Source organism: Musa acuminata, chromosome BXJ3-6, assembly GCF_036884655.1.
Source record: "Musa acuminata AAA Group cultivar baxijiao chromosome BXJ3-6, Cavendish_Baxijiao_AAA, whole genome shotgun sequence".
NCBI lineage: Eukaryota > Viridiplantae > Streptophyta > Magnoliopsida > Zingiberales > Musaceae > Musa > Musa acuminata.
Genome location: NC_088354.1, coordinates 15,798,686 through 15,825,609, shown reverse-complemented (window position 1 = coordinate 15,825,609; position 26,924 = coordinate 15,798,686). Strand labels below are relative to the sequence as shown.

General features: G+C 44.1%; 2 protein-coding genes across 2 annotated transcripts; both read right to left on the bottom strand.

Moving 5' to 3' along the window:
- Positions 1 to 259: 259 nt before the first annotated feature.
- Positions 260 to 17,941, bottom strand: LOC103988573 (uncharacterized). Its single transcript, XM_009407151.3, has 7 exons — positions 17,753 to 17,941; positions 17,490 to 17,659; positions 15,364 to 15,440; positions 1,463 to 1,528; positions 1,215 to 1,289; positions 1,071 to 1,145; positions 260 to 960 (listed from the first exon to the last, which is right to left on the bottom strand). The coding sequence occupies exons 1-7, from the start codon at positions 17,902 to 17,904 to the stop codon at positions 538 to 540; spliced, it is 1,038 nt and encodes a 345-aa protein (XP_009405426.1). The 5' UTR covers positions 17,905 to 17,941; the 3' UTR covers positions 260 to 537.
- A 268-nt stretch (positions 17,942 to 18,209) lies between these two features.
- LOC103988571 (E3 ubiquitin-protein ligase MIEL1) lies at positions 18,210 to 26,668 on the bottom strand. The gene is made up of 12 exons (XM_009407150.2): positions 26,513 to 26,668; positions 26,341 to 26,428; positions 26,212 to 26,250; positions 26,072 to 26,104; positions 25,905 to 25,982; positions 25,768 to 25,811; positions 25,644 to 25,684; positions 20,430 to 20,512; positions 20,267 to 20,358; positions 20,098 to 20,170; positions 18,999 to 19,037; positions 18,210 to 18,704 (listed from the first exon to the last, which is right to left on the bottom strand). Exons 1-12 carry the CDS (start codon positions 26,563 to 26,565, stop codon positions 18,573 to 18,575), a joined length of 795 nt encoding a protein of 264 aa, XP_009405425.1. The 5' UTR covers positions 26,566 to 26,668; the 3' UTR covers positions 18,210 to 18,572.
- Positions 26,669 to 26,924: the final 256 nt, after the last annotated feature.

Sequence of the window (26,924 nt, the reverse complement as noted above, 5' to 3'; positions counted from 1 at the left end):
CAGTCCATCCATTCTGGACGTCACATCGAGTTGCAATTTTTCTGGGGGGACCATTAACAGAATGGATTTTATGGGCTATCAAATCTGGTTTGCTGACATCATCAAAGCTTTATCAAACAAAAATTTTAATACTCAATACTGGGTAAAGTGAATCTAGGAACCATCATTTAGCTGATATTTTAGATTTTAAAAATTATCCCTTTGATTTACGATTTATATTATGCCATAAACCGAACCAATTCAACCATTTAACAGAAACTTGAGTCGAACATCAAATTCTTACCCCAATCTTACATACTTCGAGGTGGTTCGGAGGAATCAGCAAGTTCACCTACCACAGCCTATAGAATCATCTCTGGTCCGTTCTGAAATTCTTGGTTTGTAAAACACAATGAAAACAACACTACTTATGCTACTACTAGCAAGTATTATGACAGTCACCGGTCCACTGAGCATCTGTCCAGATAAACCCATTACAGGCTTCCGAGAAGACTGCGGTAGAATTCATACAATTACACTGATAACCAAGAAGAGAGATCAGTGGCCCATGTTAGGAGGTGGTAGTGGAGGGTGCGAAACTTGGCCTTGCATTGGCTGTCCAGCGAAACCTTGCATTGGTGGTCGAGGAGCTTGAACACCTGGTGTGAAGTTTGCCATCGCACTGCCACCCATAGGTGGTGGTGGTACTGGCCGGGGAGGACCATTTGCCACTGGTGGCGGAGGGGGAGGTTGTGAGCCCACCATAGTTGGTGCAGGTGGTGGAGGCCTAGGAGGATTCATGACCGGAGGTGGAGCAGAAGGTGGAGGTGCTTGAGGTGGTGGTGGTGGTGGTGCTTGAGGTGGAGGTGGCAATGGCCTTGGAGGAACACCAGGAGCTGTAGCAGAACCATTGGAGGCAGGAGCCGGTGCAGCCAGTGGTTTATTAGCTTCTGGTGGTTTGATCTTGAAATATAGTTGCAGCTGTTGATGGAGTCCAGTTGGACATTACTCCTTTATGATCATTGGATCAGAGCAAATGCAAGCAGAGAAACAAGAACTAAGTTGAAAGGAAATCAGACTGTTAATCTAACCGTGAACATTTTTAAATCTGGATCCCAGTGTGAAAAGAACTTTGGTGTTGATTTATCGATTTCTGTACTGGGAACCTGCAAAGAGAAAATAAGTTAAAGATAAAAGAACAAAGATCATGAGCAGAAACTAGTTACAGGATGCACCTTGAAGGCAATGATTTCATATGGGTCAGCTCCAAATAAAAGATACTGGAATCGCTTATCACATGCTTCGATCCTCTGTCAAAATCAATGAGCCTAAATTATTTTTGCCAAAAAAAAGTGAACTGAATCAAGATGCAAAGAGAGAAGCACAATAAAAAAAAAGGGCAAGAAAAAGGAAAGCATAAATACTTTACAACCATACAAAGCAAAATATAGATCTAAATCTAACAACATATGTCAGCACTTGCCTGCTCAAAGGATGACATAAACCTGTGCCTTGGCTTAGTGTTATCTTCAATTTCAGGATATTCTATCTGCAGAAAGTTCGACGTAAAGTGTCAAAACCAAAGGAGAAGAAAACATAACTACTGAATATTATCATAAGCAAAAGAACAATGCAAAAATTGTACAACTTGTCTACTACCTTGAGCAGATACAAACGTTTCATTTTTCACATTCTTTGCAAATTGTATAAACAGAAGCTTTGATTATTGTTTCTAACTTAGATGCTTTGCCTTAAAAATTATAAACAATTTTTTATTTACCCTTGACCCAAGGATACTTGCATTAAGGAAACAACATTAACATAGATAAGATATACAAGATCATGATTTAAAATTCCAGCTGTATTCAAACCTGAACTGGAACCCAATTCAAGATTTTATCATTTTATGAATCACCAGTCATCATAGAAATCAAGTCAGACTAGGTCCAATGTAGATAGTGCACCCCATAACAACTACTTTGTGCCAATCAGCACAGTTTGGCTTGGTAACAACATACCATGTCAAAAATGGATGGCGATGTGTCATGTCAAAGTTGTGCTGACAGAGCCAACATATTGTCACGGACTTAGTTGGAATTGCCTAAGTTGTGAGGCACCCTCGCGGCAAAGTCACGAACTTAGCTGAAGTTGCCTAAGTCATAAAGCACCCTTGCGCCAACTCCTCCGACTTAGCTGGGATTACCTAAGTCATGAGGCACCCTTGTGACATATGCGTCCGCAAAGGTTCAACCTAGTTGCAAACTCGTATAGGTCCCGAAGGACCTGTAAAACAGAAAGTTGATTAGATTGAAAACGAGCAACGGACAAGTCCGGACGTCTCGCGAAGAGGGAAGCTTTACAAGCAATTCAGCAAGCACCTTGAGTGCAAGAGAGAAAAGAGAGGAAGGAGAAAACAAGGACTTTAGAAGGCAGAACGAACAATTGCAAGTCCACAAACAACTGCTCATCGGGTGCTGGGCGCGAAGGCAAGTTCCCGTCAAGTTAACGTGCGAACTGGTGAAGATTGTTCAACGCTCGACAATATACCGAAGTCCCATCCAGCCCTGTGCCACCCGGGGGGTTCCAGGGTGCTAAGATGGCTGACGTTTCCCGTGCAGTTGCGACGTGCAGAAAACAAGTTGTGGCACGCGAAAACGGAGCCATTTTGGGGCAATTCGGCCGGGCGAGGCGAGCGATCACACTACAGTGCTGCGAACTGTCATTGCTTACATTTTCCAAGCAAAAACACACAAAACCAAGACAAAACATACTGCCATGTCTCTGTACAAGCATGAAAAAGCGACGAACGGTCGTTGAACGAAATTGTTGCAGGTGCGCGACGACCGTTCGTGACATTCTCCCCCGCTTAAACTGTCGACGCCCTCGTCGACGCTTTGTCACGACCTTAGCTGGAATTGCCTAAGGCGTGCGGCACCCTTGCGGCCAAAGACGCGAACTTAGCTTGCGTTGCCTAAGTCGCGCTTCGCCCTTGCGATCTTGCTCCGCAAGGATCAGCCCACTTTGTAACCTCTCGCAGGTCCCGAAGGACCTGTAAAAGAGAACGAGAGTTAGATCGAAAGAACGAGCAACGGACAAGTCCCGAAGTCTCGCGAAAAGGAAAGCTTTACAAGCAATTCGTCGAACACCTTGTGTGCACAAGAGAAAAGAGGGAGAGGGAGAAAAACAAGGCTTTCAAGGATGAACGAACAGCTGCAAGCCCACAAACAGCCGCTCACCTGGTCCCGGGCGCAAAACCAAGTTCCCGTAAAGGTCACGTGCGAACTTGCGAAAGAGTGTTCAACGCCCGGTATATAACCGAAGCCCCATCCAGCCATGTGCCACCCGGGGGGTTCCTGGGGTCTGAGCTGGCTGACATTTTGGTGAGCGGAGGCAGCTCTCCGCTCACCTCCCGCGGCACACGAAAACGGAGCTGTTTTGGGGCTGTTTTGCTCGGTTCGGTGAACGGTCGCTTTGCAACGCTGCAGCTTGTTCGAACTTACATATTTACAAGCAAAATGACCCAAAACCATGAGAAAACATGCTGCCAAGCAGCTGTACATGCGGGAGTGAGCGACGAACGGTTCGTTGAACGAAGTTGTTGCGGGTGCGCGACGACCGTTCGTGACATTCTCCCCCACTTAAACTGTCGACGCCCTCGTCGACGCTTGTTGGTAGTTGTTGATGACTTCTTCTTCATGTCGCAGGGCGTCTTCAGGCTCCCAACTGGCTTCAGTTCGGGGAAGCTTTCGCCACTTCACCAAGTACTCTGTCTGCTCCGCTCCGTTGGGTAGCTTTATCTTGCGATCCGCCAGAATGGTTTCCACTCGCTTCTCGTAGGAGGCTGTGATGGGAGGTAGCCGAGTTGGAACACTTCGAGAAGCATCTTGCGGATCCGAATGGTAGGCCTTCAGGTTGCTGGCGTGAAGAACGTTGTGAATTTTGAACCACGCCGGCAGCTGCAACTTGTAAGAAACATTGCCTACCCTGCTGATAATTGGGAAGGGCCCTTCATACTTGCGCACCAATCCTTTGTGGACTCTTTTCCTGAAGAATTGGAGTGATGCTGGTTGGAGCTTTACCAACACCAAATCGCCAACTATGAACTCTTGTGGTCGCCTTCCCAAGTCTGCCCACTTCTTCATCCGTTTTGCCGCCTTCTCCAAGTAAGCTCGCGCAATATCGGCATTTCGATGCCACTCCTTTGCGAAATGGTAGGCTGATGGACTACTCCCAGTATACCCAATTGCCATAGTGTGCGGAGTCGACGGTTGTTGTCCTGTGATAATTTCGAAGGGGCTCTTGTTGGATGCAGAGCTCCGCTGCAAGTTGTAGGAGAATTGGGCGATGTCTAACAGCTTCACCCAATCTCGTTGATTGGCACTCACATAGTGCCGGAGATACTGCTCTAAGAGCGAATTTATTCTTTCAGTCTGACCATCCGTTTGGGGGTGGAGGCTTGTAGAGAAGTATAACTTTGACCCCAACAATTTGAATAGCTCGGTCCAGAAACGTCCCAGGAACCGAGCGTCTCGATCACTAACGATATTGTGTGGGACTCCCCAATACTTCACTACACCCTTCATCATCAGTCTGGCCGCCTCTTCAGCTGAACAGTGTAGGGGAGCAGCAATGAAAGTTGCATACTTTGAAAACCGATCAACCACCACAAGTATCGATCCAAGTCCCCCTACAGGTCGCAAGCTTGATATGAAGTCTAAGGAAATGCTCTCCCATGGCCTTTCTGGTACGGGTAACGGCTCCAAAAGTCCCACCGGCTTCCGCTTCTCCACCTTGTCTTGTTGACAAGTAAGGCATGTTCGAACATACTACTCCACATCAATCCCCATCTTTGGCCAGTAGAAGGCCCTCTCCACGAGAGCCAACGTTCTGTGAATGCCGGGATGTCCAGCCCAAAGGGAATCGTGACACTGTTTTAAGAGTTCATGCCTTAAATTGTCCACTCGGGGAACATAAACCCTATTCCCTTTTGTGTAAACAAGTCCCTCCTGGACCCAAAATCGTCGTGCCTTGCCTTCTTTGATGAGCTGCATCAGGATAACTGCATGGGGATCACTATACAGTCCATCTCTGATTCGGGAAAGGAAGTTGGAGTGTAACTGACTTGTTTGGCCTCTGCCCTCCAGTTGTGCAGCATTCACGCACTCCACCTTCCGACTCAGCGCATCGGCCACGACATTCACCTTCCCGGGCTTATATTCCATTGCCATATCAAATTCAGCCAGGAAGTCCTGCCACCGTGCTTGCTTTGGGGAGAGCTTCTTCTGAGTTTGGAAATAACTCAGGGCGATGTTGTCTGTCCTCAGCACAAATCGCGACCCGAGGAGGTAGTGTCGCCAAACTCGTAGGCAGTGGATCACCGCTGTCATCTCCTTCTCATGCACTGGATACCGCCTCTCGGTCTCGTTGAGTTTGCGGCTCTCGTAGGCCACCGGATGACCTTCTTGCATGAGTACTCCACCAATAGCAAAGTCCGAAGCATCTGTATGGACTTCAAAGGGCTCTCCATAGTTTGGCAATTTGAGCACTGGTTCTTCCAGAACAGCAGCCTTCAGATCTTGGAATGCTATCTCACATCTGTCAGACCACTTCCAAGGCTGCTCCTTCTTCAGCAACTCCGTCAGTGGGGTTGCCCGCTTCGAATATCCCGCGATGAAGCGTCGATAGTAGTTGACGAAACCAAGGAAGGATCTCAACTCTGGCACCTTCTTTGGAGTTCGCCATTCCGCAACTGCTTGCACCTTCGACTTATCCATCCGAATGGAGCCATCACCGATTCGATGCCCCAAGAATAGGATCTCAGTCTGAGCAAAGTAGCATTTCTCCCTTTTTACGAACAACGTGTTCTCCCTGAGAACCTTGAAAATCGTCCGAAGGTGCTTGACGTGCTCCTCGAGCGTTTGGCTGTAGACGACGATATCGTCCAAGTAGACGACCACGAACTTATCCAAATACTCCTTGAATAGCTGGTTCATGAGAGTACAGAATGTGGCCGGAGCGTTGGTTAAGCCGAAAGGCATCACCAAGAACTCAAACGCTCCATATCTGGTCACACAAGTAGTCTTTGCTTCGTCGCCTTCAGCAATGCGCACCTGCCAATACCCCGACCGGAGGTCGAGTTTTGAGAAATACTTCGCCTTGCCCAATTGATCGAACAAGTCCGCAATGAGCGGGATGGGATACTTGTTCTTCACTGTTACTTTGTTGAGGGCTCGGTAGTCGACGCATAATCGGAGGCTCCCATCTTGTTTCTTCTGAAAGAGAACTGGAGCTCCGAAAGGTGCTTTTGAGCTGCGGATGAGACCACCGCTTAGCAGTTCGCCTAACTGCTTCCTGAGTTCTGCCAACTCTGGCGGGGGCATGCGGTAGGGTGGTCTCGCTGGAGGCTTGACTCCTGGCTCCAGCTCGATACTGTGATCCACGCCCCTGCGTGGTGGGAGAGTCTTCGGCAACTCGGGTGGCATAACGTCTTTGAACTCCTTCAGGACGTTCGCCACCACAGCAGGTTCTTGAATGGCCTCTTCGTTGAGTGGCTCTAGCTTCATAGCAGCCACGAATGTCAGTTCGCCTTTTCGCACCCCTTTCTTCAATTGTAATGCTGAAATGTGTTGGGGCTCTTTGGCTCCTCTCCGAGAGACGGGAACCACGCAGGGGTCATCGCCTCCCATCATACATAGGGAATTCAAGAACGGCATCGGCACCAACTTCGCCGCGTGCATAAACTCCATTCCAAGAATCACTTGGAAGTCGTCCAGTGGCACGGCCATAATGTTGGTGTTCCCGTTCCATGTTCCGATTTTGATGGGAACTCCCTTCGCCAACCCGGAGATTCGCCTGGCCTCCGAGTTCACCACTTTCATTCGGCTTGGGCTCTTCTCCAATGTCAACCCAAGTCGCTGTGCTTCACGATCGGCTATGAAGTTGTGGGTAGCGCCCGTGTCCACCATTGCACGGGTCGTTTGGCCATTCAGCTTGATGTCCACATACATCAGTTCACTACTTCCTGCTTTTTGTGCCTTCGTCTTCATGTTCTCCCCCACTTGACCCCGCATAGCGTTCAACAAACGCATTGCTCCCATTCGGGGTCCTTGCGACTCTTCATCGTCGCTGCTGGATTCAGAACTGCTTGAGCTAAGGGCAACAACTTTGCCTTTGTCCGATCGGGGAGGGTGGATGGAAGCCGTCAAAGCATTGAGTGCCTGTTTCTGTGGGCACTCCCTTACCATGTGCGGTCCTCCGCACAAGAAGCATCCTCCCGGTTTTGAGGCCTTGCCTTTCGGGTTCGGCCCTTTGTGGGAGCTCTTCTTCTTCTGTTCGCCCCCGAGCTCCTTCCCTCGAGAATGTTTTGGAGGGCGATTGCTTGAAGATTGTTTCCTTCTCGCTGGGTCTTCAGAGGAAACGAAGTCGGTGAGCCTTTCTGCAGCTGCAATTGCCCCGACCACGTCGGTAACATTCCTTCGATTCAGCTCCTGCTGAGCCCATGGTTTCAAACCATCAAGGAAGCTGAACAACTTGTCCTTCTCGGACATGTCCTGTATGTCCAGCATCAGTGCAGAAAACTGCTTTACATAGTCTCGGATGGTGGTACTTTGGCGGAGTTGTCTCAACTTCCTTCTTGCGACGAACTCTGTGTTCTCCGGTAGGAACTGAGTTCTCAACTCCCGCTTCAAGTCCTCTCATGTGTCGACTCGACACCGACCTTGTTGGATCTCCTCCCAACGAGTTCGCCACCAAAGTTTCGCATCTCCATTCAGATACATTGTTGCTATAGAAACTTTGGTATCTTCAGAATCGGGCCTCGTAGCTCGGAAGTATTGCTCCATGTCGAACAAAAAGTTCTCGAGCTCCTTAGCATCTCTGGCCCCTCCGTATCCATGGGGCTCAGGTGCCCTCAAGTTTTGTGGCGGTGCAACGTGGGTGTTGCCTCCTCCCGCATTTAGCGTTCTTGTGAGCATAACCACCTTTGCCGTGAGTTCCGCCACAACATCCTGTAGGTGCTGCACGGAGTCCTTGGTGTCATCGGACAATCGGTCGACTAGGGCCTCGACCTTATCGATCCTGGACTCCACTTCCTCTTGCGAGCTCTCTACCCCAACAAGTCTTTGTTGGCCATGGTAGAGTTCCTCCATGCTCGCTTCCAGAACATCCAGGTGGGTTTCCGCCGTCGTGAGTCTCTCCTTATGACTCTTTTTTTCCAGTTAGCGCACCAGATTGCGCTTCCTCCGCTCGCGGAGAGTTGCCAACTTCTCGCTCATCCTGTTCGCTGCCGCGATCCTCATGAGCGGCTCCAACAGCATGAGAGCGAGTGTGCACATGCAGCCCACCTGCGGCTGCTTGGGGCAAGGGTCCGGCTTGCCCCGTCTTGCTTGATTCGCCACGATGCTTTGCCATGGCGAAGTTGCGAAGTTCGTTCGCTGTTCGATCGAAGAGCTTGCCCGCTCTGATACCACAATGTCACGACCTTAGCTGGAATTGCCTAAGGCGTGCGGCACCCTTGCGGCCAAAGACGCGAACTTAGCTTGCGTTGCCTAAGTCGCGCTTCGCCCTTGCGATCTTGCTCCGCAAGGATCAGCCCACTTTGTAACCTCTCGCAGGTCCCGAAGGACCTGTAAAAGAGAACGAGAGTTAGATCGAAAGAACGAGCAACGGACAAGTCCCGAAGTCTCGCGAAAAGGAAAGTTTTACAAGCAATTCGTCGAACACCTTGTGTGCACAAGAGAAAAGAGGGAGAGGGAGAAAAACAAGGCTTTCAAGGATGAACGAACAGCTGCAAGCCCACAAACAGCCACCCACCTGGTCCCGGGCGCAAAACCAAGTTCCCGTAAAGGTCACGTGCGAACTTGCGAAAGAGTGTTCAACGCCCGGTATATAACCGAAGCCCCATCCAGCCATGTGCCACCCGGGGGGTTCCTGGGGTCTGAGCTGGCTGACATTTTGGTGAGCGGAGGCAGCTCTCCGCTCACCTCCCGCGGCACGCGAAAACGGAGCTGTTTTGGGCTGTTTTGGGGCTGTTTTGCTCGGTTCGGTGAACGGTCGCTTTGCAACGCTGCAGCTTGTTCGAACTTACATATTTACAAGCAAAATGACCCAAAACCATGAGAAAACATGCTGCCAAGCAGCTGTACATGCGGGAGTGAGCGACGAACGGTTCGTTGAACGAAGTTGTTGCGGGTGCGCAACGACCGTTCGTGACAGCTTGTTGGTAATTGTTAATGACTACTTCATATCGTAGGGCGTCTTCGGACTCTCAAATGGCTTCTGTTCGGGGAAGCTTTCGCCACTTCACCAAGTACTCGGTTTGCTCAGCTCTATTGGGGAGCTTTATCTTGTGATCCGCTAAAATGATTTCAACTCGTTTTTCGTATGAGGCTTTGGTGGGGGGTAAACGAGTTGGAACACTTCGGGAAGCATCTTACGGATATGAGTGGTAGGCTTTCAAGTTGCTGGCATGAAAAACATTGTGAATTTTGAGCCACGCCAGTAGCTGCAACTTGTAGGAGACGTTGCCCACCCTACTGATAATTAAGAAGGGCCCTTCATACTTGCGCACCAATCCTTTGTGTACTTTGTTCCTGAAAAATTGGAGTAATGCTGGTTGAAGCTTTACCAACACCAAATCGCCGACTTTGAATTCCTGCGGTCGCCTTCCCAAGTCTGCCCACTTCTTTATCTTTTTGGTCGCCTTCTCCAAGTAAGCCCACGCAATATCTGCATTTCGTTGCCATTCTTTTGCAAAGTGATATACTGACGGACTACTCCCAATATGCCTGATAGCCAAGGTGTGAGGAGTCGACGGTTGTTGTCCTGTATTGATCTCGAAGGGGCTCTTGTTGGACGCAGAGCTCCGCTGCAAGTTGTAGGAGAATTGGGCTATGTCCAACAGCTTCACCCAATCTCGTTGGTTGGCACTCACATAGTGTCGAAGATATTGCTCAAGGAGTGAGTTTATCCTTTCAGTTTGGCCATCCGTCTAGGTTTGGAGGCTTGTAGAGAAGTATAACTTAGACGCCAACAATTTGAATAGCTTGGTCCAGAATCATCCCAGGAACCGAGCGTCTCGATCACTGATGATATTGTGCGAGACTCCCCAATACTTCACCGCATTCTTCATCATCAACTTGGCCGCCTCCTCCGCTGACCAGTGTAAGGGTACAACAATAAAAGTTGCATACTTTGAAAATCGATCGACCACCACGATTATCGATTCGAGTCCCCCTACTACCAGCAAGCTTGATATAAAGTCCAAGGAAATGCTCTCCCACAGTCTTTCTGGTACGGGCAACAGCTCCAAAAGTCCCACCGGCTTCCACTGCTCCACCTTGTCTTGTTGGCAAGTGAGGCACGTTCGAACATATTCCTGCACATCAGTCCCCATCTTCGGCCAATAGAAGGCTCTCTCCACGAGAGCCAAGGTTCTGTGAATACCCGGATGTCTAGCCCAAAGGGAACCATGACACTCTCTTAAGCGTTCACACCTCAAATTGTCCACTTGAGGAACATAAACCCTATTCCCTTTTTGTGTAAACGAGTCCCTCCTGGACCCAAAATCGTCGTGTCTTGCCTTCTTAGATGAGCTACATCTGGGTTACTGCTTGGGGATCACTATATAATCCATCCCTGATCCTGTAAAGGAAGTTGGAGTGCAACTAACTTGCTTGGCCTCTGCCCTCCAATTGTATGGCATTCACTCGTTCCACTTTCCGGCTCAATGCATCGGCCACGACATTTGCTTTTCCGAGCTTGTACTCCATTGCCATATCAAGCTCAGCTAGGAAGTACTGCCATCGTGCTTGCTTTGGGGAGAGTTTCTTTTGAGTTTGGAAATAGCTTAAAGTGATGTTGTCTGTCCTCAGTACAAACCGCGATCCGAGAAGGTAGTGCTGCTAAACTCGTAGACAGTGGACCACCACTATCATCTCCTTCTCGTGCACCGGATACCATCGCTCGGTCTCGCTGAGCTTACGACTCTCGTAGGCCACCGGGTGACCCTCTTGCATGAGTACTCCCCCGATAGCGAAGTCTGAAGCATCTGTATGGACTTCAAAGGGCTCCCCATAGTCCGGCAATTTGAGCACCGGTTCTTCCAACACAACAGTCTTCAGATCTTGGAATGCAACTTCACATTTGTCAAACCATCTCCAAGGTTGCTCCTTCAGCAACTCCGTCAGTGGAGTTGCGCGCTTCAAATACCCAGCTATGAAACACCGATAGTAGTTGATGAAACCAAGGAAGGATCTCAACTCCGACACCTTCTTTGGAGTTCGCCATTTCGCAACGGCTTGCACCTTTGTTTTGTCCATCCGAATGGAACCCTCACCAATTCGATGCCCCAAGAATAAGATCTCCGTATGAGCAAAGTAGCACTTCTCCCTTTTCACGAACAAAGCGTTCTCTCTGAGAACTTTGAAAATTGTCCAAAGGTGCTCGACATGCTCCTCGAGCGTTTGGTTGTAGACGACGATATCGTCCAAGTACACAACCACAAACTTATCCAAATACTCTTTGAATAGTTCGTTCATAAGAGTGCAGAATGTGGCCGGAGAGTTTGTTAAGCCGAAAGGCATCACCAAGAACTCAAACGCTCCATACCTGGTCACGCAGGTAGTCTTCGCTTCGTCGCCTTCAGCAATGCACACTTGCCAATACCCCGACCGAATGTCGAATTCGAAGAAATACTTTGCTTTGCCCAATTGATCGAATTAGTTAGCGATGAGCGGGATGGGATACTTGTTCTTCACCGTCACCTTATTGAGGGCTCGATAGTCGACGCATAATCGGAGACTCCCATCTTGTTTCTTTTGGAAGAGAACTGAAGCTCCGAATTGTGCTTTAGAACTGCGGATAAGACCACCGCTTAGCAATTCATCTAACTGCTTTCTAAGTTATGCTAACTCTGGTGGGGGCATGCGATATGATGGTCTCGTTGGAAGCTTCACTCTTGGCTCCAGCTCGATATGATGATCCACGCCTCTGCGTGGTGCCAGTCTTCGACAAGTCGAATGACATAACATCTGTGAACTCCTTCAGAACATTTGCCACCACGGCAGGTTCGTGAATGACCTCCCCGTTGAGTGGCTCTAGCTTCACAGCAGCCGCGAAGGTTAATTCTCCTTTTCGTACCCCTTTCTTCATTAAAATTCTAATGCCAATATTTGTTGGGGTCCTTGGTTCCACTCTAAAAGACGGGAACCACACAAGGGTTGTTGCCTCCCATCAGACATAGGGAGTTCCGGAATGGCATAGGCACCAACTTTGCTGCGTGCATAAACTCCATTCTAAGAATTATTTGGAAGTCATCCATTGGCACCGCCATCATGTTGGTGCTTATGCTCCATGTCCCGATCTTGATGGGGACCCCCTTTGCCAGTCCGGAGATCCGCTTGGCCACCAAGTTCACCGCCTTTATTCGACTTGGGTTCTTCTCCAAGATCAACCCAAGTCGCTTTGCTTCTCGATCAGCAATGAAGTTATGGGTAGTACTTGTGTCCACCATTGCATGGGTTGTTTGGCCATTGAGCTTAATGTCCACGTACATCAGCTCACTGCTCCATGCTTTATATGACTTTGTCTTTGTGTTCTCCCCCACTTGACCCCGTAAAGAATTTAACAAACGCATTGCTCCCATCCGGGGTCTTTGCAACTCCTTAATGACGAGGCTGGATTCTGAACTACTTGAACTAAGAACGACAGCCTTGCCCTTGTCTGATTTGGGAGGGTGGATTGAAGCTGTTAAAGCATTGAGTGCCTGTTTCTATGGGCACTCCCTCACTATGTACAGCCCTCCGCCCAAGAAGCATCCGCTAGGTTTTGGGGCCTTGCCTTTTGAACTTGGCCCTTTATGGGAGCTCTTCGTTTGTTTGCCCCCGGGCTCCTTCCCTCAAGAATATTTTGGACGGTAGTTTCCTGAAGATTGTTTCTTTTTCCCCGAGTCCTCCGAGGAAACAAAGTCAGTGAGCCTTTCTGCGGTCGCAATTGTCCCGATCACATCGGTGACATTCCTTCGATGTAATTCTTGTTGAGCCCACGGTTTTAGGCCATCTAGGAAGCTGAATAGCTTATCCTTTTCAGACATGTCCTGTATGTCCAGCATCAGCGCAGAAAATTGCTTCTCGTAGTCTCGAATAGAAGTACTTTGGCGAAGTTGTCTCAACTTCCTCCTTGCGACGAACTCTGTGTTCTCGGGCAGGAACTGAGTTCTCAACTCCCGCTTTAAGTCCTCTCATGTGTCCACTCGACACCGACCTTGTTGGATCTCCTCCTAACGGGTTCGCCACCAAAGTTTTGCATCCCCGTTCAGATACATGGTTACTATTGAAACTTTGGTATCTTCAGAATCAAGCCTTGTAGCTCGAAAGTACTGTTTCATGTCAAACAAGAAATTCTCAAGCTCTTTTGCGTCCCTAGCACCTCTATAGCAATTAGGCTCAGGTGCCCTCAAGTTTTGTGGCGGCGCAACACGGGTGTTGCTCCCTCCCGCATTTAGTGCCCTTGTGAGCGCTGTCACTTTGGAAGTGAGTTCTGCCATGACTTCGTGCAAATGTTGCACAAAGTCTTTGGTATCATCCGTCAATCGATCAACTAGGGTCTCAACCTTGTCGATTCGGGATTCAGCTTCTTCTTGTGAGCTCTCTACCCCAACAAACCTTCGTTGGCCTTGGTAGAGTTCCTCCAAGCTCGCTTCAAGAACATCTAGGCAGGTTCCCACCGCCGTGAGTCTCTCCTTATAGCTCTTTTTCCCGATTGGCGCTCCAGATTGTGCCTCCTCCGCTCGCGAAGAGTAGCCAACTTCTTACTCATCATATTCGCTACCACGATCCTCCAGCACGGCTCCACCAACATGAGAGCGAGTTTGCACTTGCAGCCCACCTGCGACTACTTGGGGCAATGTTCCAACTTGCCCCGCCTTGCTCGATTAACCACGATGCTTGGCCATGGCAAGATTACGAAGTTTCTTCGCTGCTTGCTCAAATTGATTGCCCACTCTGATACCACAATGTGACGGACTTAGTTGGAATTGCCTAAGTCGTAAAGCACCCTCGTGGCAAAATCACGAACTTAGCTGAAGTTGCCTAAGTCATGAAGCACCCTTGTGCCAACTCCTCGAACTTAGCTGGGATTGCCTAAGTCAAGAGACGCCCTTGCGACATATGCGTCCGCAAAGGTTCAGCCTAGTTACAACCTCGTACAGGTCCCAAAGGACCTATAATATAGAAAGTTGATTAGATTGAAAACGAGCAACGAACAAGTCCCGACATCTCGCGAAAAGGGAAGCTTTACAAGCAATTCAACAAGCACCTTGAGTACAAGAGAGAAAAAAAATGAAGGAGAAAACAATGACTTTAAACGGTAGAACGAACAGTTGCAAGTCCACAAACAACTGCTCACTGGGTGCCGGACGCGAAGGCAAGTTCCCGTCAAGTTAGCGTGCAAACTTGTGAAGATTGTTCAATGCACGACAATATACCGAAGCCCTATCCAGACCTGTGCCACCTGGGGGTTTTCAGGGTGCTGAGATGGCTGACATTTCGCGTACAGCTACGGCGTGCAAAAAACAAGCCATGACACACAAAAACAAAGCCATTTTGGGGCAGTTCGGCCCGGCATGGCAAGCGATCGCACTGCAATGCTGCGAACTATCATTGCTTACATTTTTCAAGCAAAAACACACAAAACCAAGGCAAAACATGCTGTCATATCTTTGTACAAGCATGCAAAAATAACGAACGGTTCGTTGAACAAAGTTGTTGCGGGTGCACGACGACCATTCGTGACAATATGGCCAAGCTTACACTTAAATCCGATCAGCCAGCACAAGGGTGATATACTTTAGAATGGTATCAACATATGCTCCCATGCCACAAAATTGCAATCTTGCCTACTACCATTAAGTAATGAAATAATTTTCAAGGACAAACTAAGATAGTAGACAAAACAAAATACCATATAAGGGAGAAGCTCATTAAACAACTGAAATTTTTTATTCTTTTCATATAATAAACAGAAAGTCACATGATTATACTCCAGAATAACATGTGAGTATGAATTGCATCATGTCTTTGAGCAGCACCAGATTTTGCAGCATGTCTTAAACATAAAAATACCTATAATTCCAAGGAATAAATGGGAGAGGTCCAAACATCATGGAGAACTCCTCCTGTAATTATCTTATATAGTCATTGATACACTTTGTGCATATGGTGACAAAATGCACAACTTGACTAGAAATTTTCAACCTGAATCGAGATTATGGCCTTAACAAGGTATTTAAACATTCAAGTCAATCCAAAACCAAAGAACAGTTTTGACAGTTTGAATCCATTATTCAACAAGTATTTGCATCTAAATAATAGAATAGTGTATGAGAACCTGAAACAGTAGAGATCGCTGCTTTGTCTCTGGATCAAATTGCTTTGTTACCCTGTATCCGGGCCTTCCAATCTTAACTGCATATATAGCACATCACAACCAAGCATCAGCAATAAAATTAACGAAGTCAAAGCATATATGTACAACCAAGTACCAGCAAGGACATTGACATAGGAAGTTAAACTGTTAAAGAATATATGTACATGTGTTAGATTCATGTTCATAGCAATAACTGATGCAACTGAACATAAATAGACCCAATCCTTAGTACCAACTCGAAAATACATATAACTAACATGTGACCACAGTGTTAAAATGAAAATGAAGTGTGTTTGTTGCCTCCTACTTAACATTGTTTCAAGTTCAATTCATGTTTATATTCAGGTACTCCACTCAAACTCTAGAATTGCAAAAGCCTGTTTACTAAAGTGAATTGTGATGTATGAAACACTTGAAGGGATGTCTACTAACACTATAAGCAACCTGATGTGTTTGGACATCACAAATGGGTGACACATCTGTTGGTGGTGAGCTCCCTAACCATGTATAATACTTAAGAACAAATAGTGCATACAATTTTCATTATTGTAAAGATACAGCACACCTAATGGCAAAAGAATAGCAAAAAACAACTCAAAGGAAACATCTCATTTCGATAAAAGGATTGTACAATGTCATTGTTAACATCGTGATAAGAGCCTACAAAGTAAGAGCAAAAGATGGATCATGGTGGACATGTTTATCATTTTTTCCTCTTAAACTGTGCATCTGCAGATCTCAGACATCAATCTGGAGCACAGAAGTCTAACAAGTAGCAAGACATTTAATCCATCCTATCTAAGCTTGACACTGACAACAAAGCATGATCGACAATGCATCATCTTATCAAAGTGAGATTAGCTCCTCTCAGCTATAATCAGCTAACAAATCCTAACATTAGCCAAAAACACCTACAAAATAGATTATCAAGACTTGAAGCTCTCTTGATGCCCTGGGGTCCACCCTCCTTTTCGCTCATCCTTTCCTTATATTTCCTCATTCCCCGTAAGTTGTGATGTCCAGTGTTTTATTCTAGATAACCATGTCATACTCAATCCTTCATCATTTCCGACATTAGTAGCATGTGTTAGCAGTGTCCTCTAGTGTCATCAACTTCACATTTAAAACCTCTATTGTAAAAGGCTTTATAATGCATGTAACAATTAGGATAAGAAAAGAATGAACAAAATCCACATGTATGAAACTTGATCCTTCACAGCAGACTTCAATGCAAGATTTCAGTTCTTCCCAATAAAGAAATACTACTTCTGGAAGTTGAACGAGGTATGATAAAGCACTTCCAACCTGTCTAATTTATCAATAAAATCAACAAAAAGAAATCGAAATGACCTGATAAGAATATAAGCCAACCAAAAACACCCAGCCCTCAGATCAAAAGCTTTCCCCTTCAAGATTAAATCAGAACTTGCTTAACTCCAAGATAAGATGCTACTGTAGATCTTTCATTGCATATCCACCTCCAACTAAGGACTCTCCTTCATGTGGAACTTGTGAAGCAATAGAGTTTCTTGATAAGCCTCCTTATGACAAAGAATTACGAAAAGCACAGTTTTAAAGTAAACGAAGAAGTTACTTGTTTGGTGACACATTAAAATGTGATTTAAATATTGAAGAAAAAGACATGTAGAACTGCCCCCAATCATCCGTTTTCCAATTTTTATTCAACAAGGAATTTTATCAAACATGGGAAAATTAAAAGTGAAACAACTCAAAACATGCTTTACTACTTTTTTTCTTTGAAAGTTCAAGTTATTTGTATTTAGATGCACAACTCATGTACACTACATTTAAAGTATCTCCTACAAATTGACCAAAAGAAGCAAGCTAACGACTATGATTTTCCAGTAACAAAAACACGATTATTGAGTTTCCACAATAAAAGAATAACTAAAGCACAATCGCCCGAGTGGCTCCATCTTACTAAGTGCACAAGAATCAACAATACAACATCATAGCATTTTAGGTCTCAAGACTTTATTATTGAGCTTCCACGACACAGAGACAGAGATCATAGGTTAAGAGTAACTGGAGCATAGCAAGTCGTAAAAGAAAGCTGATGCAATTACCGGATTTGCGGAGGGCGATCTTGCGTTTGTGGGGCTGAGGCTGGGCGGGCGCGTCCTTGGCCTCGCGGGCGGCCCTCTTAGCGAGGTTGGTCTGGTGGCGCTTCCCCTGGGTGTGTGCCAAGTAATTCCCTTCATTGTTGTGGAGCGTCAGGCACAGCTTGCACTCATAGCTGCAAGAAAACCAATCCGACCATCACTTCACAGAAAGGGATAAAAAAGAAGGAAAAGCTCTACCAAAGATTTCTAGGGTTCAGGGTTGTTGCCTTCCGAGATGGTTGCGCATGAAGTAGGGATCCTTGGCGAGGTCGATGGTCTCGAGGGCAAGACGCCGGAGGCGCTCCCGGCGGTCGATCGCCTCATTCTGGGCGGAGGCGGCGCCACCGCTACCCGGCTTAGATCCCCAGTCCCGATCCATCGCTCGCCACTCTGGGCGTCGGGGACGGTCAGGCTGATATTATGGAGACGGCGGTATAATTTCGGATCCGGATCCTACAATTTATCATAGACAGGATCCGATTCAAATAATGAGCCGCCCGCTACCTCCCTTTGTCATCAGAAACCTATACATCTGATAGGAGGACCTAAAACATGTTTTCACTGTCCTTGTTATCACTTTTGCTACATACTCTATTGACAGATATCCAAGGTTACAGCTGCTTCAACTCAGAATAAGGGAAACAGAAGGAATTGTTGATTATTACATTAAATCCAAACGGAACGTGTTTGCAATATTTGCTTTACTGCTCAAGAATATAATGTAATATAATATCCATGAAGACCACATTATTCGTCTCACAGACAAATACATCCATATCGATGGAGACTGCATCGAGGGGGAGAGAATAGCAATACTTCGCCAGTCAAGAAGGAATGCGAGTCAGCATAAGCTTGTATAAGGCCAAGTGAAGATGGAAGAAAGAAAAAAATAAAACAGTTACTAGTACAATTGAGTAGTTTGGTGTCCAGACATGGGTAAATGGCCCTTCCAATGGATTATAATTTGGATGTCACGGCTAACCGATAAATGCTTTGAAAAGCATGCAGATCAAGTTTTCAAACTGATGATAATATAAAAAAGAACCGCTATTGAGCTGACACAGTTGGAGGGTTAGCAATTGTCCTGGTGTTGTAGGATAGGCAGTGACTGCACTTGTGACCAACAATGTGAAAGAAGACTTCCGAAACATTGTTACAGTCATTACAGAGAATCCAGACCTGCATAAACACCACAAACAAGCTTAGCAGGAGACTGTCTATTTGTACTACATGAATTGGGAAGTTTTCAAATCTTAATCACTACTGTATGGAGAATTGAGACATTATCTGCTACAGGTATTGCTATATTTAGTAATTCAGTAAAAATAAAAGACCATTCAACAGAAATCATGAATGGTTTGTTGCAGGTTTACTTTAGGAAAGTTCTAAAGGGGCCAAGTAAATTTATTGTATTTTAACGTTAACCATGATAAACAGTAACCTTAGTGATATAGGATCTAAGATAGTACAGACCTTGTAACGATAATCCTCAGGCATGATCGTTGCTGCTATCTGCGAAAGTAAAAGCTGGGTTGTTACCTTCTATCCGAAGAAACTCAAAAACAAATCATGGGGCAGTAATCAATAACAAAGTTATAATTTATGTTCCAATATTATTGCAGTGTCAATGTTTTCAGTTGTGTTGCCTCTTTCTTTAATAGGATAAGTTATGACTGCAAGGAACATAGGTGAAATTCAGACTAAAACTTCAATGCTATCAAGAGAAAGCATACTAAACTTTTTTTGCACTACCAGTACGATCAAACATGTTTCTGTGACTCGAAGATGCCCAAGCAAATCCCAATTGTCCTGCTAAACAGTGTAGTTGCTTGTAATCGAAGGAAGTCAAGTGACACAACGCAAAGCCAATTCAGTAGATGTATCTAAAGCTTTTGATGCAAAGAGAGGAGGCCGTTTCTCAAAAGAATTATTATTATTATTATTATTATTATTATTATTATTATTATTATTATTATTATTATTATTATTATATTTTGTTTTATTATTATTATTATTATTATTATTATATAATATCATATGCTCAGATTCCTGATGGAATCCACTACTAAACACTAAATCTTCGCATCATTAAGCCATTAAAACAATCAAAGAATCCCAATATTGGAATAAACAAGAACATGAAGAAATGCACAAAACTAGGGTTTACTTTATGTAACTTAGGTACCAGAGCGAACAGCGTATCCTGCATACATGGTAGTTCAATGACATCACTATTTATGGCACCAACAATTTGACCAAACAAAACCATCAGCTTTTTAATTTACTCAACTATAACGTCATAGTTTTTATCATGCATCTCTCAGAGCTATCAGAAACAGAAATTGAAATATCAAGAATTCCCCTTTTTCCTGATCCATTCAGTCAATTTCTTTTCATCACAAATCCCACTATGGTTTGAATCATCACAAACTTTGTGACTACAGATATCCTAACAAGTTATCTTGCCATAAAAGCCATATAACGCAAAATTTCAGAAGAGAGACTGCATATGGAGATTAGGAGCAAATACAGTCTTTAAATGAAAAAGCAACTTTTAAGGTCACTATAGTACCTCTTCATCTAATTTCCTCCAGTATTTGGACATGTCACATACCGATTTCGAGCATACAGGACATGAGTATCTTCTGAAATCACAGAAACAAACAGAACTCTGTATTATTTAAAAGAAACAGAATTGATTTGCTATAGCAAAAGACACATTTGAGGAGGTGAGGATATACTGGGCATGTTTCAGCATCTCGTCAAAGCATTCAAAATGGATGGTGTGCCCACATTTTAGAACGCTTGTATCTTTCAACGAATCAAAAAGATACTGCAAAACAGCTTTAACTGTCAAGATATTTTCAATTTATTTTCACAAGATATGACTCAGTGAGCACAAACCTCATAGCAGATGGGGCAATTATGCCTCATTGAGTTCTCCACACAAAAATGCTTATCACGCAATTCAGTAGAGTAGCAGGATCCTGTGTTACTTGACAGTATCAGTAGGACACACCATAAATGGTTTCCAGGTGACAAATTTCATTTCACAGCATTGTGAGTCACATTCACAAACATGCAAATCATGATCATTAATGATCACAGCACTACAAAGACAAAGTCACATTTGTGAGATAGCATTTTAAAAGTTATTTAGCGATATCCAAGTTAAGGCATACTAGATGATACTCTTTCACTGAAGTATCCAACATTCCTCATAATTATAGCTAGTTATTAATTCAATTCTTAGCAGTTAAGCAGTATGGTCACGTCAAATGAAAATTTTCAAGTGATAGTATAATACCCACCTCAATTCTAAAAAAGAAAAGATACACAACAAATTTTCAGATGATACTTGGAATTAAAGGATCTACAACATAAGGTGTCTTGTCACAGCACTGTATGAGAATGGTACAACTCATGATTCTGATACAAGGCAGGACATGGTATAGGACAAACAATATCACATGCATCTTTTTATCTTGCCAAGTTGAAAACCATCAGTCAACTTCCTTATCTGGATTCAGAAGGCCAGTCCTGTAATCTAGATAAAACTGGCTTGTATTGGACTGTTTGACTAGTTAAGTGTATAACTTACCTCAAATTGAATGACCGAAGGCCCTAGCTCTGTTTCGCCATTCACAATTTAGAATGGAACAAATGCCCCTTAAAGTGGAGCATGGAGATACTTCAAGAGATTCTTACCATGTCATAACCTTTAGAAGGGCTCACTTTTTAAAAGTTCTCATTTCTTGAAGCAAATGGTATAAGCAAGTTTCAGATTCAGTGATTGAAATAGGCGCTCGGGCGCTCGTCTAGGTGCTCGGGCGAGGCGAGGTGAGGCCCGAGCGCCTCGCTAATGTCCCAGGCGGTGCGCTTCAAACAGGCGCCGCCTGGGCGCTCGCCCGAGCCCAGGCGCTGGGCGCTTCGGGCGAGCGCCTGGGTAAACCAAGTGACCGAACCAGGATTTTAGGTCTGGTTCGGTCCTGATTCGGTTATTAGTTGGTTCAATCGAACCAACTAAACCGATATAACCCTTACCCAACCCTAACCCGCCGCCGCTGCCGCTCCCGATCTCGCTGCTCGTCGCTCTTGCTCCCGCTGCCGCCGCTCGTCGCTGTCGCTGCTCGCGCCTCCTGCTGCTCGCGCCTCCCGCGAGCCCTCCAGCTGCTCGCGCCTCCCGCGAGCCCTCCCGCTGCTCGCGCCTCCCGCGAGCCCTCCCAGCTGCTCGCGCCTCCCGCGAGCCCTCCCGGTGCTCGCGACTCCCGCGAGCCCTCCCGCTGCTCGCGCATCCCGCGAGCCCTCCCTCTGCTCACGACTCCCGTGAGCCTTCCCTCTGCTCGCGACTCCCGCGAGCCCTCCCACTGCTCGCGCCTCCGGCTCGCTTTCCCTTTCCCCCCGCCGCTCGTCACTACCGCCACTGCTTCCTTTCTCCGTGAGGCTCAGTATACTCTTAAATCTTAATATTAAGTTTATTTGAATTTTGAAATGATTAATTTTCATTAATAGATTAATAATATATTATTTTGATTTTAATGTTATTAATTTTTATTTATTTGAAATTATTGTTAGGTTTCAACATAAATGGCAAGTGTAGAGAGCAACTAAATAGAGTCTCCAACGGTATCAAAAAAAGATCCTGCATGGAAGTATAATTATTTAAAGGATCCGAAAGATCATAATGCAGTGACTTGCATATTCTGCGATAAGACTACCAGAGGTGGTATTTTTCGTGCAAAACAACATCTAGTAGGAAATTTCAAGAATACAGCAGCTTGCAAAAAATGTCCACCTGAGGTAAAAAAAGAGTTGTTGAGTTATATGAATGAAAAGAAGATACAAAAGAATGAATCTTACGGGAATTTACCAGAAGACAATGTTGAACATCTCAGGGATGAAGAAGAAGATTATTCTATGAGTATTAACCCAAGTGAAAAAAGAGTATACGACAAAAAGGGAAAAGAAGTTATGAGAACTAAGAAAGGTAAAAAAGGACCGATGGATCTATATATGCTTCAAGGATCCCAGAAACAACAAGGGCAAACAGGAGGCTTAAAATTTAGACAAACAAATATAAGTGATGCTTGTGACAAAAAATAAGAGGAAGAACAATTCAGCACATTGCTCGCTTCTTCTATCAGGCTGGTCTTCCCCTTAGTACAACTCGTTTAGACAGTTTTAAGGATATGATTGAAGCTATTGGAAAATATGGTGCAGGATTAAAACCTCCAGGTTATTATGAGATGCGAGTTCCATTGCTGCAAAAAGAGTTGAATTATACAAATGACTTACTAAAGGGTCATAAAGAATCATGGGCAACACATGGTTGCTCTATTATGTCAGATGTTTGGACTGACAGGAGGCGCAGGAGTATAATTAATTTTATGGTTAATTGTTCTTTAGGAACTATGTTTGTGAAGTCAATAGATGCTTCATCTTTTGTAAAAACTGGAGATAAGATATATGATTTACTTGACAACTTCGTAGAAGAAATTGGAGAACAAAATATCGTTCAAATCATAACCGACAATGGAAGCAACTATGTTTTAGTTGGTAATATTCATCTTTTGATTTTGTTAATTATTTTATCTTCAATTAAGTGTGTTAAACTCTTAAGTCTTATCATTTTTGTTATCCTTTGTCTCAGGTAAATTGCTTGAATAAAAAAGACAACACTTGTATTGGACTCCATGTGCAGCACATTGTATTGATTTAATGTTGGAGGATATTGGAAAGATCTTAGAAATCAAGAAAACCTTAGAAAGGGCAATTTTTGTTGTTGGATTTCTTTATAATCACATTGGGGCTTTGAATATGATGAGAGAATTTACAGGGAATAAAGAATTAGTGAGACATGGTGTTACCCGATTTGCTACTTCATTCTTGACATTACAGAGCGTGCATCGTCAAAAACATACTCTAAGAAATATGTTTACCTCTGAGAAATGGGTGACAAGCAAATGGGCAAAAGAAGCAAAAGGCAAGAGGGCTACTGATATCATCTTAATGCCATCCTTTTGGAATCATGTAGTTTATATATTAAAGGTAATGGGCCCTCTTGTTCGAGTCCTTCGGTTGGTGGATAATGAAAATAAGCCTGCAATGGGATATATTTATAAGGCTATGGATAGAGCAAAGGAGACGATTAAAAGATCTTTTAATGAAAATGAAGAAAAATATGAGAAAATTTTTACAATCATTGACGAAAGATGGAATTGTCAACTTCATCGTCCCTTACATACAGCAGGATATTATTTGAACCCTGAATTCTTTTATAAGATTAAATCTGTTGAATTTGATGCAGAAGTTTTGGGTGGGTTATATCAGTGCGTTGCAAGATTAGTTCCCAACATTGAGGTTCAAGATAAGATTATTCATGAATTATCTTTATATAAAAATGCTGAAGGTCTTTTTGGAATTCCAATTGTCGTTCGATCCAGGACAACTACCTCTCCAGGTATTAATAATTTGATATAATTAATTTCATATATATTATGTTACTATGTTATTGCTAATAATAACATAAATTTTGCAGCTGAATGGTGGAGTCTATTTGGAAATTCCACCCTGAACTTACAGAAATTTGCTATCAAAGTACTTAGTTTGACATGTAGTGCTTCGGGTTGTGAGCGAAACTGGAGTGTCTTTGAGCATGTAAGTATTACTAAATATTTTTATTTTAATTTATTTATTTATTTAGATATATATATTAATATATTTTTAAATTATATGACATAACAGATTCACTCAAAGAGAAGAAATCGGTTAGAACATCAACGATTGCACGATCTTGTTTACATAAAGTATAATCAAGCTTTGAAGACTCGTCATGATTTGAAAATTAGATTTGATTCAATCTCATTGCAAGATATTGATGATTCAAATGAGTGGTTAGTAGGAGAAATGGGTGCTAACTTGCAAGATGCTGAAGACAAGCTTGTATTTGAAGATGATAGATTGACATGGGGAGATGTGACAAGAGCTCCAGGCGCTGGAGAATTACAAACATATACAAGACAGATGTCAAAGAGAAAAATGAGTGCAAAAACATCAAGCTCGGCTCCTGCAATTGTTGAAGACATAGAGAATGAAACATATCTTGATGAAGAGGAAGGAATCGAAAGACAAGAGAAAGAAGACGAATTCAATGAAGATGAATTGTGTGAAAATGATGATAATATTGATTATAATGAATCACTTTGATGTAAAATTTTATTGTTTTGAATTTTGAAACTTTTTGTTAATGTGACATTGTGATTTTGTATCTTAGATTTTCTTAATTTAATAGTATATTTTTATTTAAAATTTTAAATAATTATATTTATTAATTATATTTTATATTTTTATATTTTAGCGCCTCGCTTCGCTCGGGCGAGCGCCTAGCGCCTCGGGCGTTTTTGGACCTTGGCGCCTAGCGCTTTTTAAATCACTGATTTCAGAATCCGTTTAAATTGATGAAAGGTTACCGCACCGATCACAAATGTTTTCCCTAATAACAAATTTCCCAAAATGACAAAAAAAAAATCTGTGTTTCTTCATTTACCCATTAATTGGTGCTCATATCCAGGAACAAACTTTCAGTCAGGTAACAAAAGAGTAAGCATGAAACATGTAACCAACCATAAGAGATCTTTTTGGTCCAAGCATAATTGTTGTAAGTTCTAGGTAAACATATATAACAATGCAGTTGGTCGAGAGCTGCAGAAGGGTCACAATCCAGATGAGATGCATGTCAGGAATGGGTGTGTGTGTCCAGGTTAGTAGTGTAGCTTCTCTTGAGCAAGGATTGTATACCATGTAGACTCAGCACATTGTATATATTTCACTGTATTTTTTGTCTAATATGAACAAATTTGAAATATCTCATGTATCTAGAGAAGAAAATGGAGTAGCAAAATATGCATGCATCCCAAGAAAAGCAAGGCAAATTCTTTTGTCTTGGTACAATAATAGTTAACTGTACTAAAGCATATTTTTTTGGGCTCCAATCACAATGGAGCTGATGATTAATTGCTCCTTGATTAATGCAATTTCTTTTTTTAACAAAGAAAATCCCAGAAGTAAACATATATGAACACTAAGCTCCATGGAGATGTAGTATGTGTGTTAACATACCACATTTCTTGCAGTGAAAGAAATTCTCGCTACCACCGACTCTGATTGAGCACAAGTTGGTCAGTCTACTACCCTGCAAACCTTGAAAAGAACATAAGAAAGTATGATCAAGCCTTCTAATTACCTGCAGATGCCACAGTCATTGCAATGGTACTGCCCTTTCTTCAACTGTAATCACAGAGCGAAATAAAAACAAACTTGTTAAGTACCAACTTCCTTTGCACTTGCTGTAAACACAAAAAAGAAAATTATAATCCTCACATCATCATCGTAGAATTTGCACACATTGCAGAAATAGTCCCCCATACTAACTCCACAGTTTGAGCACACTTGTGCAACCTAACCAATAAAAGATCATCAAGCCTACGCTATCAAGGATAAACCAAAATTAAGCTCGAGAAAAGGAAATCTCAAATCGAATATCACACCGGTTGTTCGGTGTTGCAGATCAAACAAATAACCTGCAAATCAAACCAAATCCCAACTCATCAGTCCAACCCCCATTCATCTCTTTATCAATGAGAACACATCGAGTATCGGACAGATCGATATGAAAGAAGGAACATACTTTCTGGACATCCTGGCGGCAAAGCTCATGCCGATCGCTCTGCACTCACCAATCAACGACAAACAAACCATGTAACGATGATAAGGGTCAAGAAATGAGATCGAGAAAGAAGGAAAGAGATTGTGTTACGGTGGATTCGTTGTGGCAGTGGCGGCAATAGAAGATCTCGTTGCAGCAGGGAGCTCGGATCTTGCACCTCCTCCTATAGTGCTTACACCTGCGAATCATCAGATCTTTTACCCAAACAAACCTAAATCCGAAGAGCGGAAAACAAGAAATTAACCAAGGAAAAGAATGATACCCGAATTCCATCTTGCCGAATCCGAGGCGGGAGTCATTGGCGGCGGCCTCCATCGCTGCGAGGAACACCACGAAGAAGGGGAAGGTTCGATCGAGCGAGAGAGCAAACCGCGCCGGCGAAGGAGGCGGAGGTCGAGGAGGAGATGATTCAATCAAACTGTCGTTTGATTGGGAATTATTTACAGAAGTGCATATAACATCCATGAAAACTAATGTTGCAACCCGTCCCACTTACCCGCCTTTCTAATTGATTCCAAGGTGACGCGCCACACATTCGAACCAATGCCATGTCGGGTAGCTCTGGGGAAGTATGCACATAAGTACGACAAATAATAAGGAAAATAAAAAGGAAATAAAGGAGAGAGGGAGTTTTGTAAGGTCGAAAGGGAGTGTTGCCGTCCTCCTCACCAATA